Below are 18,219 nucleotides of genomic sequence, written 5' to 3' on the forward strand. Positions count from 1 at the left end.
GTCAAGTAGTTTCACCAATGAGGGTAAAGCATTTTCTACAAAGAAGTTCTTTGATTCTTGCGACTCGAACTTGAGATCTTTGGTAAAAGGTGAAGAAATCTAGCTATCAATTCAGTTCCCACTACTCTCACGATGATAATATGTCATAAAATTTATTATAAGCTTGATGTATGTATGAGTAAAGTCTCCCATTCGATGCAATTAATTCCAAACAAGCTTAGAAAGGTATTTTTGCAAACCCTATTCAATTGTTTTTTCTTTATTCTTCTGAATGTTATGTATAATGTATTACTCTTAATTTGACTTTTTTTGTTATTGTTATTATATTTGTATTCCTTTATCTCAGACGGCTTGAATATGTTTTATTTTAAGCTAGTGATCTAACGAAAACAACTTCTCTATCTATACAATTTAGAAATAAAGTTTATATACACTTATCTTTTTCAGTCTCTAGCTACTTGTCAAATAGGCAGTGTTTGCGGTCTCGAGGAAAGGTACGAAGTCACTCGACTGAAAGAAAAGGGAAAAAAATCAAGCTCTGTCAGTCAAACCTCTTCATCTCATAAAACGGTATTTCATCTCGTAAAGCGGTATTTCTCTCTTTTATCATCTATTCAAGGACATAGTACTGGTGACTGACCCCAATTATTAAATGTAGGACATTTACATTGAACTTTCCTACTCAATTGTCTTAATTCCCTCTTTGATAGGGAATGTAAATTAAGCCACATAATCTTATTATTATTAATTATTATTATATGATTTGTACTAGTCCTGACATTTATCATTTTGCTGCATATAACAAATACGTGGCTTCTCGAACTTTCCTCTATACTTATAGATGACTGAATTAATTATTCTCATTTATAAGGGTGGCAATATCAACTCTACGGGTTGGGTCATAATCCACCCAAATGTGACTCAACCTACACGACTTGTCTACTTGTAGAGCCAGCATTTATCAAAGTGGAGCAAAGAATTATATACATCACCTGACCTCACACGGGAGATTCCGAGTTGAGTGATTCTCCTCCAAAACACTCTACATGACCTCATACGCGAGGTCTCTTGAGTCGAGTGATTATCCCCCAAAAAAAATGTTCATGTGTGATGTTCTGAAAACGAAAACATGTGAGTTAGTAATTAGAACCCATTGTGAGGTGCAACGAGTATGTGGACAGTAAGTGAGTAAACAGTAGGAATGATACAAAGATATGGTTGCTGTGTCTTGTAGAGATTGTGAATATATTCCTAATAATATGAAGGAATTGCAATACGAACAAAACTCAATGTTTAGATGCAGATATCATTCGATTTCCACATATGCAAAGAGTGAACTGTAACTGATGCAGAAAGTTAAATAAACGAACAACAACATGCCTAGTGTAATCCCATAAGTGAGGTTTGGAAAGTGTAGGATGTACGCTGACCTTATTCCTACCTTTGTGGAATATGGAGGTTGTTTTAGATAGACCCTCGACTCAAAAGAAAAGTTAGGGAAGCAGTGTTGCAAGAAAATATGATAGCAAACTAACAAGATGCAAGACAAATGAAGCAACAAATAGTAATACACATTGAAGAATAAGAAACTATGTGACTACTAAAAGAAAAGTTAGGGAAGCAGTGTTGCAAGAAAATATGATAGCAAACTAACAAGATGCAAGACAAATGAAGCAACAAATAGTAATACACATTGAAGAATAAGAAACTATGTGACTACTAAAAGGAGGAGAGATGAGGCTAGCCCTCTGCCTCTACCACATAAAGTACGACAATACTCGACTACCTACTAACTTTCAACATGTTATTAGAAAAAAAAATTGCAGTAAAATAAAAGGAATCATTTTTCAGAGGAAGAAAAGTGTTTGTTCAAACAAGAAATTTTTATTTTGAAAACATTTTGTAAAGGAAGTAACTAGTAAGCATTTTCTCACAACTTCTTACTTACCTCGCATATAAAAGATGCAAAATTGAAGAGAGAAAATAAAATGTTTCTTTCGACAATTTTCCTTTCCTGGCAACGAAACAACACCTATCAAATAGAAAGTTCTTTTGACAAGCTTCTTCCATAAACTTCACCTCTGAAATACTAAATTTGAATGATGAGTACATTCAAGAACAAAAGAGAGTTACCATGTACCTGTGTCCTGCTCTGCATTGCGCTGGTAGGAGCACTGAGAGGTAGCAAGTGCGGTGGAATAGTAGAGATGTGCCCAAACTGGTACAAACACCACCGTTGATTGAGAGAATTGAAGACTGGTATTCAAAATCGTCACTGATTTCTTTCATTCTGCATTCCATAGCAATTGTTGAAATGTGGAATAATCACCCTTGGTGAGGATATTGAAGCATGACTAAACTTCAAACTTTTAACAGGAGGTACTAGGTTGAATTAATATTGCGACACTTGTTATCAGTAGGGTAAAACTAACCTGTCTCACGAGTCAAGACGGTCTAAACCCAACTCACATTCCCTATTGGTGGTCTAAAGAAGAACAAGCCATTTGGTCTAGTTGCGAAGTGGTAGGCATGCAAAAAAGTTTAAAAACTTGCTTCAGGTTAAATAATGGTAACCAAATAGGGTACCCATGAAACCTTTACGCTTTACCAACGGGCAACATAGCTATTCTCAGTAACTTTATTTCTTCTTTTTTTTTTTAATGATAGTGGTGTTCGGACCACCTTGCACCCCCTCGACTATTCCACCAGGTACCTGCTCGGTTGCTACCTCCCACCAATAGAGACACTGATTAACTCTGACTACCAAGACTTGTCCAGATGCGAAGAAATCGTCGTGCTTTTTGCCTCCAATAGCTCATGGTTTTCCACCTACTTCATTGACCACTAGGCTACACCCTTGAATGCTAAACAACTGGTTTAGCATCTTGTACGGCATCAATTAAGTATGTTTGAAGTATCACATTTGCTTACAACAAAAAAAAGTTATGTTTGAAGTATCTCGTTTGGATTAAAATTTCACTTTGTTTTCACGCCTGTACGCATGAGGATTACTTACTTCTAGTTGTTTTACATAGTTTCCAAAAATTACAATTTCAGTTAGTTACCAAAAACTTTGTTTCCCAATCCTTTTCTAACTAGGACTAGGAGTAATTACTACACACCATTTTCCAAATATTCCATTAAAAAAGTTCCCAAAATTGTTTTCCATTACCTATTATATACAAGTCGCCGATACAACTGAGTATTTGGGTGTCCGCATCAATTGGGAAACTGCAATGCTGATAATCCTAGTGTTGCTCAAGAGATGGAATTAAACATCGAGAAAGATGATATTTTGATGGTTGGGACGGACGGGATGCTTGATAATATGAATGATAGTGAAATTGAAGAAATTGTTCGGAGAGCGATCAACCAGAATTTGAAAGCAAGGGAGTTGGCTAAGAAAATTGTTAACGTTGCATTGTACAACTCATTTGATAGATTTGCAGATACACCATATGCAAGAGCATCTAAGGGACGACATAAAGGAGGAAAAGTTGATGATATTACTGTTATTGTTGCTTATATACAATAAAAATAAATTCAATTTTGATGTAATAGAAAAATAGAATGTATTTGTTATGTTGCCTATTATGAAGTACAAAATGTAATGTGCAGACTTTATTGTATAATAGAAATGTTATATTTCAGATTTCATCGTAGTTTGGAACTACTCTGCGATATTGGTATTTCATAAATTTGCAAGATTTATTAATTCAAGAGAACACACTATTCCAGGACGCACACTTTCAAATTATTACTCTTGATTTCTAGTATTTACTGTTGGAAAATATCACAGCTAATGAAATTACTGTAATAGTGAATGTTGGAGTCCCACACCGGTGGGTTAAGGGTTACTTGGTCTCCTTATACGGTCTTACAATCCTCCCCTGATGAGCTAACTTTTGGGGTTGAGTTAGGCCTAAGGTTCATTTCTTTATCATGGTATTAGAATGACGTCCATCCTAATTCATTGTTTCCAATGTCCCCCCCCCCCCCCCCCCCCTCTTTTATATTATCCACGCTCTAGACTAGAGCAGATCTAGCCCTTGAGGTATGGGTTCACGGGAATGTCCTGCTCATTGTTTCCAATGTCCTGCTCTGCATTGCGCTGGTAGGAGCACTGAGAGGTAGCAAGTGCGGTGGAATAGTAGAGATGTGCCCAAGAAAGCAATACTAATTAGTAAAAATGAAATTTTATTTTAGTACCTTCTATCTCTCCAGTAGCGCACCTCTATCCCTTTCTTCACAGGATTCCTTCCCTGGATGATTATCACTCACTCTCTTCTGTTTCTTCACGATGACTTTTCAGAGAAATATGATGAAGTTTCTTATGCCTTCATTGACATTTTCTGCTTCAGTAAATGCAACCTCTCCTTCACTCTCAGTATCTACACCTGTTGAGCTTCAATTTGTTGAACACTATACTTTCACCTCTTGAATTCGATATATTTTCAAAGACCTCTACGAGAAACTTCTGCTGCAAACTTTTTAACTGATTTGTTCCCTTCAGTAGTATTTTCAGCTTTTCGCAGTTTCAACTTCGACTTCTTTATGAAATGCTGAATAGGTTAAACCTTGAAGACTCCCACATTTGTTTTTGGCATAAGCTATTCCGCATATTATTCTAGGCTGGTTCTTCTTCCTTCTACAATTGTTGCAAAATCAACAATGTAATAAAAAATTCCCAATCTTATCATTAGTTTCATAGTCATCCGTCAATACCTCAAAAGGCTCATCTATAAATTTCTTTTTTTACTGTTATCCCCTGGTAGAAAAAGAGCATTTTCATGATCTTTAAAGGATTTTGAGAATGTGCCAGAGTTGAAGTTTCAGGGTCTGGCCCTATTTGATCAGTTTTCTTGACATGTTGATCAAGTAGAGCTGATTGAATCTCCAATACCAACACTAAGGAATCAAGAGATGCATGAGCAAACAAATTACGAGGAACCTGTCATCAGTTATAGTTGATTGATCTCCAATTCCTTCTCCTTTCCTGTCATGAAATGAAATGAAATGTTGACATAAAGGAAGAGCTGCACCAGCAAGAGGATAAAGAGAAGTCCTAGAATCACTGACTAGACTTCTCCGAACATATAGCGAAATAGAAGACTTGGAAGTGTTCATCAATCATATTGAACGGTGCTATAGCCATGCACTATAATTATCTTTGATATCAAGAATATTTGTCCTGAAATACACCCAGACAAAACATCATATAGATGAGTACCAAGTGCTTGATAAAACAATTACTCCTTCGCTTTCAATTTAAGTGGCATAGCAACTCCCTCTTGTCGATAGGACGCAGAGTTTAAGAAGAAAAGAAAAAACTTTTGAAACATGTGGTGTTAAACATGTCATAACATTTGTGTGGCCATAAAAGCTTCTCATAAAGGATAAAAATGATAAGTTCAGATTAAATAGTTTTCAAATTAGAAGCTGCCTTTTTATTTTGAAGGAACGGACTAAAAAGCAAATGTTGTCACATAAAACTGGAATGGAGGGAGTATCATTCATATAGTATTTGCCGCAATACTATTATCTAAGCAAGAGGGTAAATCTGGACAGAAGTAGTCATTTACTAATGGTCCATGGAAGGGAGAATTATCGATTGTGCCCTCAGGGCTTAGATGCCCTTTCCTGTGTGAAATTATACATTGGATGAATCTCTTATTGGAAGATGAGATAATTACCAGTAAAATCAAACCACGTCTCAGCTTGATAGCAACTAGTTACATAGGTCAGCAATTATAGAGCTCAAGAGAGAGAAACAAGGTAGATTGGCAGCAGGATTCAAACAATTTATACTTTGGTACCAAATATATCATGCCAAAGATGCAATAGCATTACAATTTATGATGATAGGAGGATATGGGACTAGGCTAATAGTAACTTCTTAGTAGGGGTATGCAAAGACTAATTTAACCGATAAACGGAACTGAAAAAAAATGTTATTGGTTTCTAGGCGTTGTTGTTTTCTTTATGAAGCCATTAGTTTGGTAAGGTACTACCCATCAATGTAAACTATGAACTAGACATGTTTTTCTTTTTGAGAGATTGCTAAAATGTTACTGTATCCAAGTTTGCTACTTGACCATAAAGAAAACAAGTTTGTTTTAGCAATAACGCATTTGAATTTGCTTCTGCATGTAGTTTGTGTAGAATTTATGCATGAAGCCCGTGTATATATGAAAAATTGCAAATAAGGAAGAACAAAAATATTAGAGGAGCATTTTTTCAATGGTTAAGCCAAAAATCGAACTGTCAAGGACCAAAAATTGATTAACCGAAAATTGTTAACAAATACATTATTGGTTTGGTTATCGGTTTAGCGTGTTTATAAATCGAAAAGAACTTTCAAGGATCAAAAATTGATTAACCGAAAATTGTTGACAAATACATTATTGGTTTGGTTATCGGTTTAGAGTGTTTATAAATCGAAAACCGATAAACCAGACTGGACATAACCGACCAATAAGCACCACTACTTCTTACTTTAGTTACAGACAAGGAAAAACTTGTGTTGACGATAAAAATGATATGACTGAGCACTTTTGTAAGTTCTATAATGCATAAAAAACTTTAAAAGTGCTATATATTTGGGACAGTTTAACAAATTAGCACCGCATGGAAATCGAGTAATGTTATATTTAAGCTAACATTCCAACTCCAGGGGGTTGAGGGTGTCAGTTCATTATTTATTTTTTTATGACAAGGGAAACCTGCAGCCGCTACCCTTTGGGTGCACAGGGTAAAACCCCCGCTCCTATGCAATAGGTCGCAAACCACATAGGAAAGGTAACTCACACTAGGTAAGTCTGGTGCGACGAGCTCGGCCCAGAAGGCAAACTCCTTGCTTTCGTTGGCAAGGGGTTTCGAACTTGAGACCTCCAACATGGAAGTCCCAAGCCCAAACCACTGGACCACCCCGAAGGGTGTGTCAGTTCATTATTAGCAACACTAATACTGGTCTTCAACCATTACAGGTTCCAACAAACAGATGTAGGTAATTTGGAACATACTATCGGTGAAATACACTGTGCGCAGAGTTAAAGTATGGAAACCAGATGCAAACCTTATGCTGTGGAACATTCTCTTTGCCTATGAAGATAGGAACTTGTTTTAACGAATGAGGTTTTGCATTTCACATTCGCTTGCATCTCATATGTGGTGACTAATCTTCACATAAATTGGTTGTTCCCAACTTCATTAGACCTTGAGAAAAGGCAAACAAAAAGAATTAAGAATGCTTATATCATTATGCTGAGCAAACCTTGTCGCTACTGTCTAGTTAAGAATTTGAAAGAAACAAAACAACAGATTCTGAATGCTTTCTATTCTAGCACATGAAAAAAATTACTTCACTATCATATTTACATTAGCCAACACATTATCTAGCACAGGAAAAATCCCTTCACTACTATATGCTACTACCAAAAAAAAAGAAAAAGCTGAAAAAAGATAAAGAACACATATTTCAAACATTAGCCTCCAACATGTTACGTTTGCGCTTACAACGCTGATGGTCCAAAAGGGGTGAATAATGCAAAGGATAGACAGCTCGACAAGTTGGGCAAGTGTTGTTCTTGGATAGCCATGGGAAGAGACAGCTTGTATGAAACATGCGTGAACGACAAGTTGTAATCACTTCATTCTCGTCTTTAAGCTCTTCTTGACAAACAGGGCAAGTCTCATTCATTAGATCTTTGATGCTAATAGCTGGACTTGAACACCAAGATCTATAACATGGAGGGACTTCGACAAATCCACTGGCTACATCCGCCGCAATGGGTGGTTTCATTGGACAACCCCCACCTTCACCCGTATATTCCCTTAACATGTCAAGATACTCAAGGACATCCTCAGAGTATTTACAAAATGGATCATTCCTATCATCAGCAGCACTCACATTGCGCACATTGACAACCCCCTCCTCTTCCCTATCGTCATTCTCAAACCGGCGATACAATGGAGCATCAGGAGGATACCCTGTGAAATTGGGGGACGCGTTAAGATCAACTTTATCAGTAAAATTGACACAGCGAGTCTGGGAGATTTCAACGACGACTACGTAAGTCGGCCTTGGCAGTGGCAGTAAAGCTTGAGAATCTTGAAACTCAGTGAAAAGGCAAAAAGAGATGTCATCCCCCAATTGTTTGATAGTTTGCGGCAGAAACTGAAGAGTAGCAGAAACAAGCAAGGAACCCAATGACGTTTCTCTGTTCCGTAGCTTTGACAGATCAAAAGGGATGACAGTAGAACACTTCTTCTCATCAAGTGTGTAGCGACTGTACTTAGATTTATAACAACCACATTCACAAGGGTGAAACATCATGAATGTACTTCTGATTATGAACAAGCATAAGCCTTCAGACTGTGAAATCTGGTTCCTCGCTAGCTTTTCGTTCCTTAAGAAAAGCCGAAGTGACTTGCAGTCAGCAGTTTCAATGATTCTCTCCATTGAAACTTGTTGATTTTGCTTATCAGAATGCAGAGATAAGCACTAATGGAGAAATATTTATAAAGCGTTTAGCTTAATGAAGTTTCCTAAAAAGGTACTTGTATATTACACATATGCACAGTCAAGTTAATCCTAAAGTTGTTCTAATCCAAGTTCCATAAAAAAGGATTAACTTGTCCCATACCAACTTGGATGGCCCATCATACACTCCCTGACCACTTTATTTGTCACATTTTTTATTTACATGTTACTTAATAAATTATGTGTTTTAATTGTCATATCCTTATTTATTATTTTTAATTATTTAAAATATTAATCTCTCTTCAATAAATAAAAGGCGAGTTAATCTAAATAATCACAATATTGGATTAAGTGTATATGTTCTTCACTTATGTTTGTCGATGTTTATAACTTTCAAAAATAATTATTACTAAGGGCAAAATGGAAAGAATGTACTCAATTATATCTTAGCTTTCTAAAATGACAACTATTTTGGACTATATATATTTAGGGCCCGTTTAGCCAAGTGAGATGAAATCATGATTTGAAATCATATGAGATGACGCTAAGTACCAAATGCTTGATAAAACAATTAGCATTCTCTTTTTTGAGATAAAATATTAATTTGAAGTATCAAATGTATAGTGTAAGCAAGAGGCAAAATCTGGACAGCAATGTCCTTCTATTGATTGATCCTTAGAAGGATAATATTGTAGTGTTGCCCCCATAAGCAGACATTGATGCCCCTTCTATGAAAAATATCAATGGTTGAATCTGTTGTTAAAAGATAAGACATTTACAAGATAAAATCATACCCCCTCCGTTTCAATTTAAGTGTCTTAGTTCAATTGGACATGGAGTTCAAGAAACTTTAGAATCTTGTGGTCTTAAATTAAAGATGTGCGTAGTCCTTTAAATCTTGTGTCTTAAACTTGCCATGTAGAATGTTGAAATTGGAAAACTTGTATATATAGAAAGAGACACTCTTTTTGGGACAAACCAAAAAGGAAAGTAAGACACTTGAATTGGGATGGAGGGAGTACTGCATTCCAGCTTCACAGTAACCAATTACATAGATAAGCCATTATAAAGCTCAACAGAGAGAAACTATACAGCTTAGCAGCTGAATTCCAGGAGTTTATACTTTAGTACCAAATATATCATGGCAAAGATGGGATAGAATTAACTGCAAAGCTCAGGTCAAGTTAGTTTTAACATCAACGACCATGACTCAGGGCTCATCCAGACTCTATTAAACTTGCACTTTAACCATCCACTATAACTTTCATATGATTAAAATGAATTGTTTAAAAAACACAGACTTGTGATGATTGGAAAAAAACAGTTTACACAGAGTTAAAGTAATCAAAAGCAGATGCAAACCTTATACTGTGGAACGTACCGTTTGCATATGAAGATAGGAACTTGTTTTGACACATGAAGTTCTGCATTTCACATTCGCTTGCATCTCAAATGCGGGGACTGATCTTCACATAAGTTGGTTGTTTCCAACTTCACTAGACCTTTAGAAAAGGCAAACAAAAAGAATTTAGTTTGCTTATATCATAATGCTGAGCAAACCTTGTCACTACTGTCTAGTTAAGAATTCGAAAGAAACAGAACAACCAGATACTGAATGCCTTCTAGCACATGAAAATCATTACTTCACTACCCTTCGGGTGGCCAGTGGTTTGGACTTGGGACTTCCATGTTGGAGGTCTCAAGTTCAAAACCCTTTGCCAGCGAAAGCAAGGGATTTGCTTCTAGGTCGAGCTCGTCGCACCGGGTTTGCCTAGTGCGGGTTACCTCTCCTATGTGGTTTGCGAGCTATTGCTTAGGAGCGGGGTTTTACCCTGTGCGCACCCAAAGGGTAGCGGCTGTGGGTTTCCCTTGTCATAAAAAAAAAAAAAATCATTACTTCACTATCATATTAACATTAGCCAACACATTATCTAGCAAATGAAAAATCACTTCACTACAATATGATACTACCAAAAAGAACACATTTTTCAAACATTAACCTTGACAGTCCACAAAAGGGTGAATAATGCAAAGGATACACAGCTAAACAAATTGGGGTAGTGTTGTTTATTGGGAAAATCCCAACTTCACCCGTATATTCCCTTTTAACATGTCAAGATACTGAATCAGCAGCACTCACCAGGAAGATACCCAGTGAAACTGGGAGAAGCATATTCTTGAAATTCAGTGAAAAGGAGAAAAGAGATATCGCCCACCAACTGTTTGATAGTATGCGGCAGAGACAAACACGGAACCCAATAAAGTTTCTTTGTACCGTAACTTCGGTAGATCAAAAGGGTTGCAATAGAATACTTCTTCCCCTTATTTGTATGGTTTTCACGACAAGATAAAATTTGGATGGTTGTTACTATTATTTCGTAATATATCGTACTGGACTGCGTTGTAATGTGTTGTTGTCGTTATAGAATGTTACACATTCATAATTTGAATGATAAATCTACGAGAAAAGTAAGGTTTGCGTAGAGCTATTATGGAAATGTAAGGTAAAAAGATGAAATGTAATTATTAAATAATAAATAAAGACAAAATGAGAAGAAAATACTAAGGTAATCATGCGATTGCCAAATCGGTCGTTACATAAAATAGGTTTTTTCGTCGTTACCTAATGATGAACTTAAATGATATTGATACAATACAATAGAATTTAAGTAATAATTCAAACAAATATTGTACTTAAACTAACAATACAATACAACGAGTAACAACCATCCAAATAAGGTGTAAGGTAATAATGTGATCATATCAAATCGATCGTTATACAAAATGAGATTCTTCTTCGTTATCTAACAATAGATTTAAATGATACGATATGATTATAGAATTTAAGTAGCAATCAAAATAAACATTGTATTTAAATTAACAATACAAAAATATACATCAAGTAACAACCATCCAAATAAGGTATTAATGGCAAAATACTTATAAAACGCGTAAGTCAACGAAGTTCCCTGAAAAGTTACTCGTATGGGATGTTTACATCAAATAATTAATGGATGCAAGATATATATTTGAATGTATATAATTATTAATTATTCGTGATTAATTGATTGACGTACATAATTACTGTATCAAATCACTTAATCGTTATAAATTGTATTAATTTGATGTAAGCATTATATGTGAATAAGTATTTATGTTATTAAATTATCATCTTTATATATTTGATAAGAACCATGAGTGAAAGGCAAAACAACGGGGTTAATATCTTAAAAGGTCACTCAACTTTCACAATTTATCTGACAAAGTCATTAAACTTTATTTTATATCAATAAAATCACTTAACTAGATTTGTCATTAAAACAAATCTGGCCTAGCAAATGACAACTGCGACTACTACTGCCTTCTCCTTGTTGTTCTATTTCTTATTGATTCATTTTCATTGGCTTATAACAAGAACGGTGTTAATGGTTCAATACATGATGATTATAACATGATAATATAGAGAATAAGAACAGTTATTAATCCAACATCAAGAGTGGGCAAAGAGCAAAAGATAGCTACGGAAATGGCAGCATGATGACTTCTATATTAAATTAGAACTCAATCAATGAAATTTATTATGACAAACTGACTCCTCCAAAATTAATCACGGGAGATTTAGTCAGCAAAGATTATCATAATTAACATATAAAAGCATAATCAATTTAGATGGTCATTTAAATAAATAAAAAATAAGAGAGCTTCAACGAACCATTAAATTAGAAAATGAGAAGATTAAGTTAATGATTGAACCTTAATGAGTTTTAACAGAAACGTTTTAGTTCTAATTACTTGAAACGAGAGCAGAGCTAAGATCAGAGACCTCAAATAGATGACGTCAGTAACTCAGTGCTCTGTTTTGGCCATTATAACTTGAGCAAGAGCACAACATTTTCATTGACTTCTTAATGAGTTTTCTTTAATTTTATTTATTTTTTAGCTTCATATTACATGACATAAAAAAATTATTTTGTCTACTTCATTCATGTCATTGCTGCATCTTCTCTTTAGAAATTTCTTGAAGAGACATATTTTTATTGATAAATCTAGTTGGATGATTTTATGATATAAAGGCCTAAATTAAGTGATTTTATTGATACAAAATAAAATTTAATGACTTTATTAGATAAATTGTGAAAGTTGAGTGACATTTTAAGATATTAACTCGCAAAACAACCAGTAATTGAGAATTTGAGAGAAACAAAACAAATTTATTTCAAAAGGCTTTTTCTCCATTGTCCTAATTTGAGGGAAACAAAGTAATACATCTTAAAATTACGGGTCGTTTCAAGTTTAAACCGATCCTTGGTCACTCCTTAGCACGATCTTGCTTGATCTTATTAAAGGAGAAAGTAAGCAAATCAAGGTTTTATGTACTTCCGTCATGGAAGGTCCAGGCAAGGGGGGCAGCTGGGAGGCCGGATCCACATGACCCCAGTTGGTTGCCGAATATAACTTGGATATGAGGGTGACCTTTAATTGGACCTCGAGGATAGACTTAAACTTGAAACTGCCTAAGAATCAAAGAGGAGATCTTGGTTGTATCCTAACTCAAGGCAAACTATCTCTAGATGACAAAGTGAAAAGTCGAATCGATTTGCACATTCCTATATTCCTTCCTTCCTCTTAACTAATGTCTCGGGTTCAAGTTCTTGCTATAGAGTTGTTTTTTACTGAAGTTGACGATCCAAAATAGGCGAATAATGCAAAGGATAAACAACTCGACAAGTTGGACAAGTGTTTTTCTTCGATAGCCATGGCAATAGACACTTTATATGGTCATTTAAATAAAAAAAATAAATAAGAGAGCTTCAACGAAACATTAAATTAGAAAATGAGAAGATTAAGTTAATGATTGAACCTTAATGAGTTTTAACAGAAACGTTTTAGTTCTAATTACTTGAAACGAGAGCAGAGCTAAGATCAGAGACCTCAAATAGATGACGTCAGTACTAGTGACGGATTCAGGATTTGATGGTTGTGGATGCTCAAGCTAAAATATTTTTTTTTCTTTGTAGAAGCTTACTAATATTTTTAGTTTAGTTAGTAAATGAAATATAAAAGATAAAAAAAAAAGTTGGAAAACAATTTAAACTAATATGAGCAAAAAGTCAACAAAAGAAATTGCTACTCGATACTTCACTTTTTGTTCTTATATTATGGCAAAAAGATTTTTCTCCCTCTAAAAACCATCGCACTAATTTGTTTCTCTCTAAAAACTTTCTCTTATTCTCTGTCCAATCTCTAGCTATGGCTGTTGTAAAACCTCTTGTCGGTTGTTTGTCCATAACACGTACCATCATTGTTCAAGTTGTTCATTTTCTTAGAGCTCATTACTTTCTTGTTGGTATCGTTGTAAGTTTGCTGACATTCTTAGGATCTTTGGGAGGTGGTTTTGTTATGATAATTCTCGGTTATTTGAAACTAAAAGGCAGATCTATTGACATATTTGTTACTATAATCTATTTCGTTGTTGTTGTTTGTGGGATCACACTATCAGCGCGTTCACTTTGGCAATATAAAATAGAGCTCATGAGCAGTGCGCATCTGCGAGAAGTGAATCAAGAACCTGCAAATCTAGTTATTTGAAACTAAAAGGTATTACCTATATATTGAGCTCATGAACTGTAAGGGGTCGTTTGGTTTGAAAATGAGTTATGATGGAATAAGTTATGTTGGGATAAGTTATGTTGGGATTAGTTATGATGGGATAAGTTGTGTTGGGATTATTTTTTATTGAGTGTTTGGTTTGTTGTATTTAAAATAATAAATTTTAAGAACAATTTATTTGTTTACAAAAATGCCCTTCATTAATGTAAAAAGTGATATAACAAAAGGGTTGAAAGAGACATTTTTGTCATTTACCTATTTTATCCCGGGATAAGTTATCCCGAAATTACTATACCACCCATGGAGAGGGATAACTTATCCCGGTACTAATTATTAATCCCGGGATAAGTTATCCCGAACTTGCCAACCAAACAACAAAATAAGCGGTACTATAATTTAATCCCGGGGCTATTTGGTATTATCCCTCACACCAAACGACCCCTAAGCATCTTAGAGTTTCCTTCTTTCTTCCTCGTCTGGTCTTAGGTTTTCGTGACATTAGTTGCTGTTGCTTCTCTGGGCTTTAGGTTTGATGGCATTAACATTTGTTATAACTCTATGTTATTGTTGAGCAGCTGGTGCTGTTGCTGGGATAATACTAACAGCTGTGCAATTTGGAGATATGAAGTTTCTGTTTGCCTTTTTTCAACAAAAAGATAGAGATGTTGTCGCAGGGGCTCGAACCCTCGGTGGAGGGCACCAGCACTCCTACAAACCGACTTTAGAACCACGAGCCCATGGAACATTTTGTTTATTGGGTGATGAATAAAACCTTATATAAATTTTTCAGTATTTTCTTTATACATATATAAAGTTTCCATCGAGTCAATACACGTGGGTCCGCCTCTGGTCAGTGCTCTGTTTTGACCATTATAACTTGAGCAAGAGCACAACATTTTCATTGACTTCTTAATGAGTTTTCTTTAATTTTATTTATTTTTGAGCTTCATATTACATGACATAAAAAAAATTATTTTGTCTACTTCATTCATGTCATTGCTGCATCTTCTCTTTAGAAATTTCTTGAAGAGACATATTTTTATTGATAAATCTAGTTGGATGATTTTATGATATAAAGGCCTAAATTAAGTGATTTTATTGATACAAAATAAAATTTAATGACTTTATTAGATAAATTGTGAAAGTTGAGTGACATTTTAAGATATTAACTCGCAAAACAACCAGTAATTGAGAATTTGAGAGAAACAAAACAAATTTATTTCAAAAGGCTTTTTCTCCATTGTCCTAATTTGAGGGAAACAAAGTAATACATCTTAAAATTACGGGTCGTTTCAAGTTTAAACCGATCCTTGGTCACTCCTTAGCACGATCTTGCTTGATCTTATTAAAGGAGAAAGTAAGCAAATCAAGGTTTTATGTACTTCCGTCATGGAAGGTCCAGGCAAGGGGGGCAGCTGGGAGGCCGGATCCACATGACCCCAGTTGGTTGCCGAATATAACTTGGATATGAGGGTGACCTTTAATTGGACCTCGAGGATAGACTTAAACTTGAAACTGCCTAAGAATCAAAGAGGAGATCTTGGTTGTATCCTAACTCAAGGCAAACTATCTCTAGATGACAAAGTGAAAAGTCGAATCGATTTGCACATTCCTATATTCCTTCCTTCCTCTTAACTAATGTCTCGGGTTCAAGTTCTTGCTATAGAGTTGTTTTTTACTGAAGTTGACGATCCAAAATAGGCGAATAATGCAAAGGATAAACAACTCGACAAGTTGGACAAGTGTTTTTCTTCGATAGCCATGGCAATAGACACTTTATATGAAAAACATGCGAACAATAAGTTGCAATCACTTCATTCTCATCCCTAAACTCATCACAACAAACAGGGCAACTCTCATCTACTAATTCCTCAATGCAATAAGCTGAACCTGGACACCACGATCGATAACATACCTCAACTTCAACAAATCCTCTAGCTACATCCACTGCAATAGGTGGTTTCGTTGGACAAATCCCACCTTCACCAGTATAATCCCTTAACTTCCTCAGATACACAACAACATCCCCGCGATATCGATTATACGGATCGTTAACAAATTCAACATTACTCACACAAACTGCCACATCGTTCCAATTCTTTTCAAATCGACGATGAGACGGAGCAAGAGGAGGTAGGAAATTGGGCGGTAAGGCTAAATCAAATGGAGGACGAAAATCGCAACAACGAATATGTGAGATTTCGAGAACTATTACGTACGTAGGTCGTGGCGATGGATTAAGAAAAGCTTGAGTAAATTGAAATCGTGTGAATAGGGAGAAAGAGATATCGTCCCCTAACTGTTTGATAGTTTGCGGCAGAAACTGAAGAGTAGAAGAAACAAGCAATGTACCTAATGATGCGTCTTTGTTCAGTAACTTTGATAAATCAAACGGGATGACGGTAGAACGCTTCCAATCTGTGAGTTTTTTATAAATATGATCGAATATACGAGGCTGAATCGTGGTGTATGTACTTCGAATACAACAGATGCATAAGCCTTCGGAAGGTGAAATCTGATTCTTTGTGAGATTCTCGTTCCATAAAAAAAGGCGTGTAGCATTGCAGATAGCGTGCTCTTGAATTCTCTTCTCCATTGATTTATCAGAATATAGAGGTAAGCTCTAATGGCGGAATATTTATAAAAGCTTTTAACTCTTATTCGTAATTTACACGCACAGTTGAGGTAGTCCTAATTCTGTTCGAATTCAAATTCAAATTCAAATTTAAAAATTAGTAATAAGTTAAACAAATTTGGAAGATTATAAATCCTAAATTGTTTAGGATTTGGTAATTGTTGTTCTAATTCTAGTCAAATTAGGTTATATATACGGAGTATTATTATAAATATGGGTATTATTATGAGATTATGAAATCAAAATCTGACATTTATACTCCCAGTAGTTCGTGTGTTTACTTCTCAGCTTTTGAACCTCCTTATTAAAAATTCTGGTTCCGCCACTGATAGTATATAGGCATAATGGAGAGAGGTTGGAGAAATTACAGGGTTATTAGTGGTCATTCGGGTTGGGTGCGATCAGTTGCAGTAGATCCTACTAATACTTGGTTTTGTACAGGTTCAGCGGATCGTACTATCAAGATATGGGATTTAGCAAGTGGTAGGCTAAAGCTTACGTTAACGGGTCATGTTGGGCAAATAAGAGGTCTTGGTGTTCGTAACAAAAACATGTTCTCAGCTGGCGAGGATAAACAAGTTAAATGTTGGGACCTCGAACAAAATAAGGTAATTCATTCCTTTCATGGTCATCTACATGGTGTATATTGCTTGGCTCTTCATCCTACAATCGACGTTTTGTACACAGGGTCTAGGGATTGTGTATGCAAGGTTTGGGATATCCGGACTAAAACACACATTCATGTTTTTTCCGGGCATGAAAACACTGTTTCCTCTGTTTTGACTCTCCCCGCGCATCCTCAAGTAGTTGTAACAGGTTCTCATGACTCAACCATAAAGTTGTGGGATATAAGATGTGGTAAGACAATGGAAACACTCACTCATCACAAGAAAACTATACGCGCGATGGCTCATCATCCTAAGGGACATTGTTCATCTTTTGCTTCAGCATCGACTGATGGCAACATAAAAAAGTTCAACCTTCCGAATGGACAACTTTTACATAACATGCTTCCACAACAGATGAATATAATCAATGCAATGGCGGTGAATGATGAAGGTGTAATGGCTACCGGAGGTGACAATGGAAGTTTGTGGTTTTGGGATTGGACAAGCGGTCACAATTTTCAGCAAGCTCGAACGAAGGTTCAACCTGGATCATCTATGGATACTGACGCTGCTATCTATGCTCTCACATATGATGTTACTGGTACAATACTTATTACTTGTGAGGGTGACAAGACCATAAAAATGTGGAAACAAAGATGAAATATGGTGTTAAAATAGGGAAATTTTGGTTCCTGCAATTATTTTCTTTATTGTTTAGTTGGTATGGACTATTTTTATGTTATATTGTTTATTGTCTCTATTCTAACTTGTGACGTTTTAGCTTAAAACTAAGCGCTTATAAACATTGTTTCAAGTTATTATCCAAACATTTCAAAAGCGTTTAAAAATTATTTTGACTTAAAAACACTTAAAATAAGTCAATC

At 35.5% G+C, this 18,219-nt stretch overlaps 2 protein-coding genes across 2 annotated transcripts; one reads left to right on the forward strand and one right to left on the reverse strand.

Annotated features, from left to right (window-relative positions):
* Window positions 1-7,459: 7,459 nt before the first annotated feature.
* On the reverse strand, window positions 7,460-8,501 carry LOC125825839 (uncharacterized). The gene has a single exon (XM_049505126.1). The coding sequence runs from the start codon at window positions 8,459-8,461 to the stop codon at window positions 7,478-7,480; it is 984 nt and encodes a 327-aa protein (XP_049361083.1). The 5' UTR covers window positions 8,462-8,501; the 3' UTR covers window positions 7,460-7,477.
* An 8,570-nt stretch (window positions 8,502-17,071) lies between these two features.
* On the forward strand, window positions 17,072-17,995 carry LOC125827006 (protein pleiotropic regulatory locus 1-like). The gene has a single exon (XM_049506367.1). It carries the CDS (start codon window positions 17,072-17,074, stop codon window positions 17,993-17,995), a length of 924 nt encoding a protein of 307 aa, XP_049362324.1.
* Window positions 17,996-18,219: the final 224 nt, after the last annotated feature.

Source organism: Solanum verrucosum, unplaced genomic scaffold (assembly GCF_900185275.1).
Source record: "Solanum verrucosum unplaced genomic scaffold, falcon-dt-bn FXZP01000125.1, whole genome shotgun sequence".
NCBI lineage: Eukaryota > Viridiplantae > Streptophyta > Magnoliopsida > Solanales > Solanaceae > Solanum > Solanum verrucosum.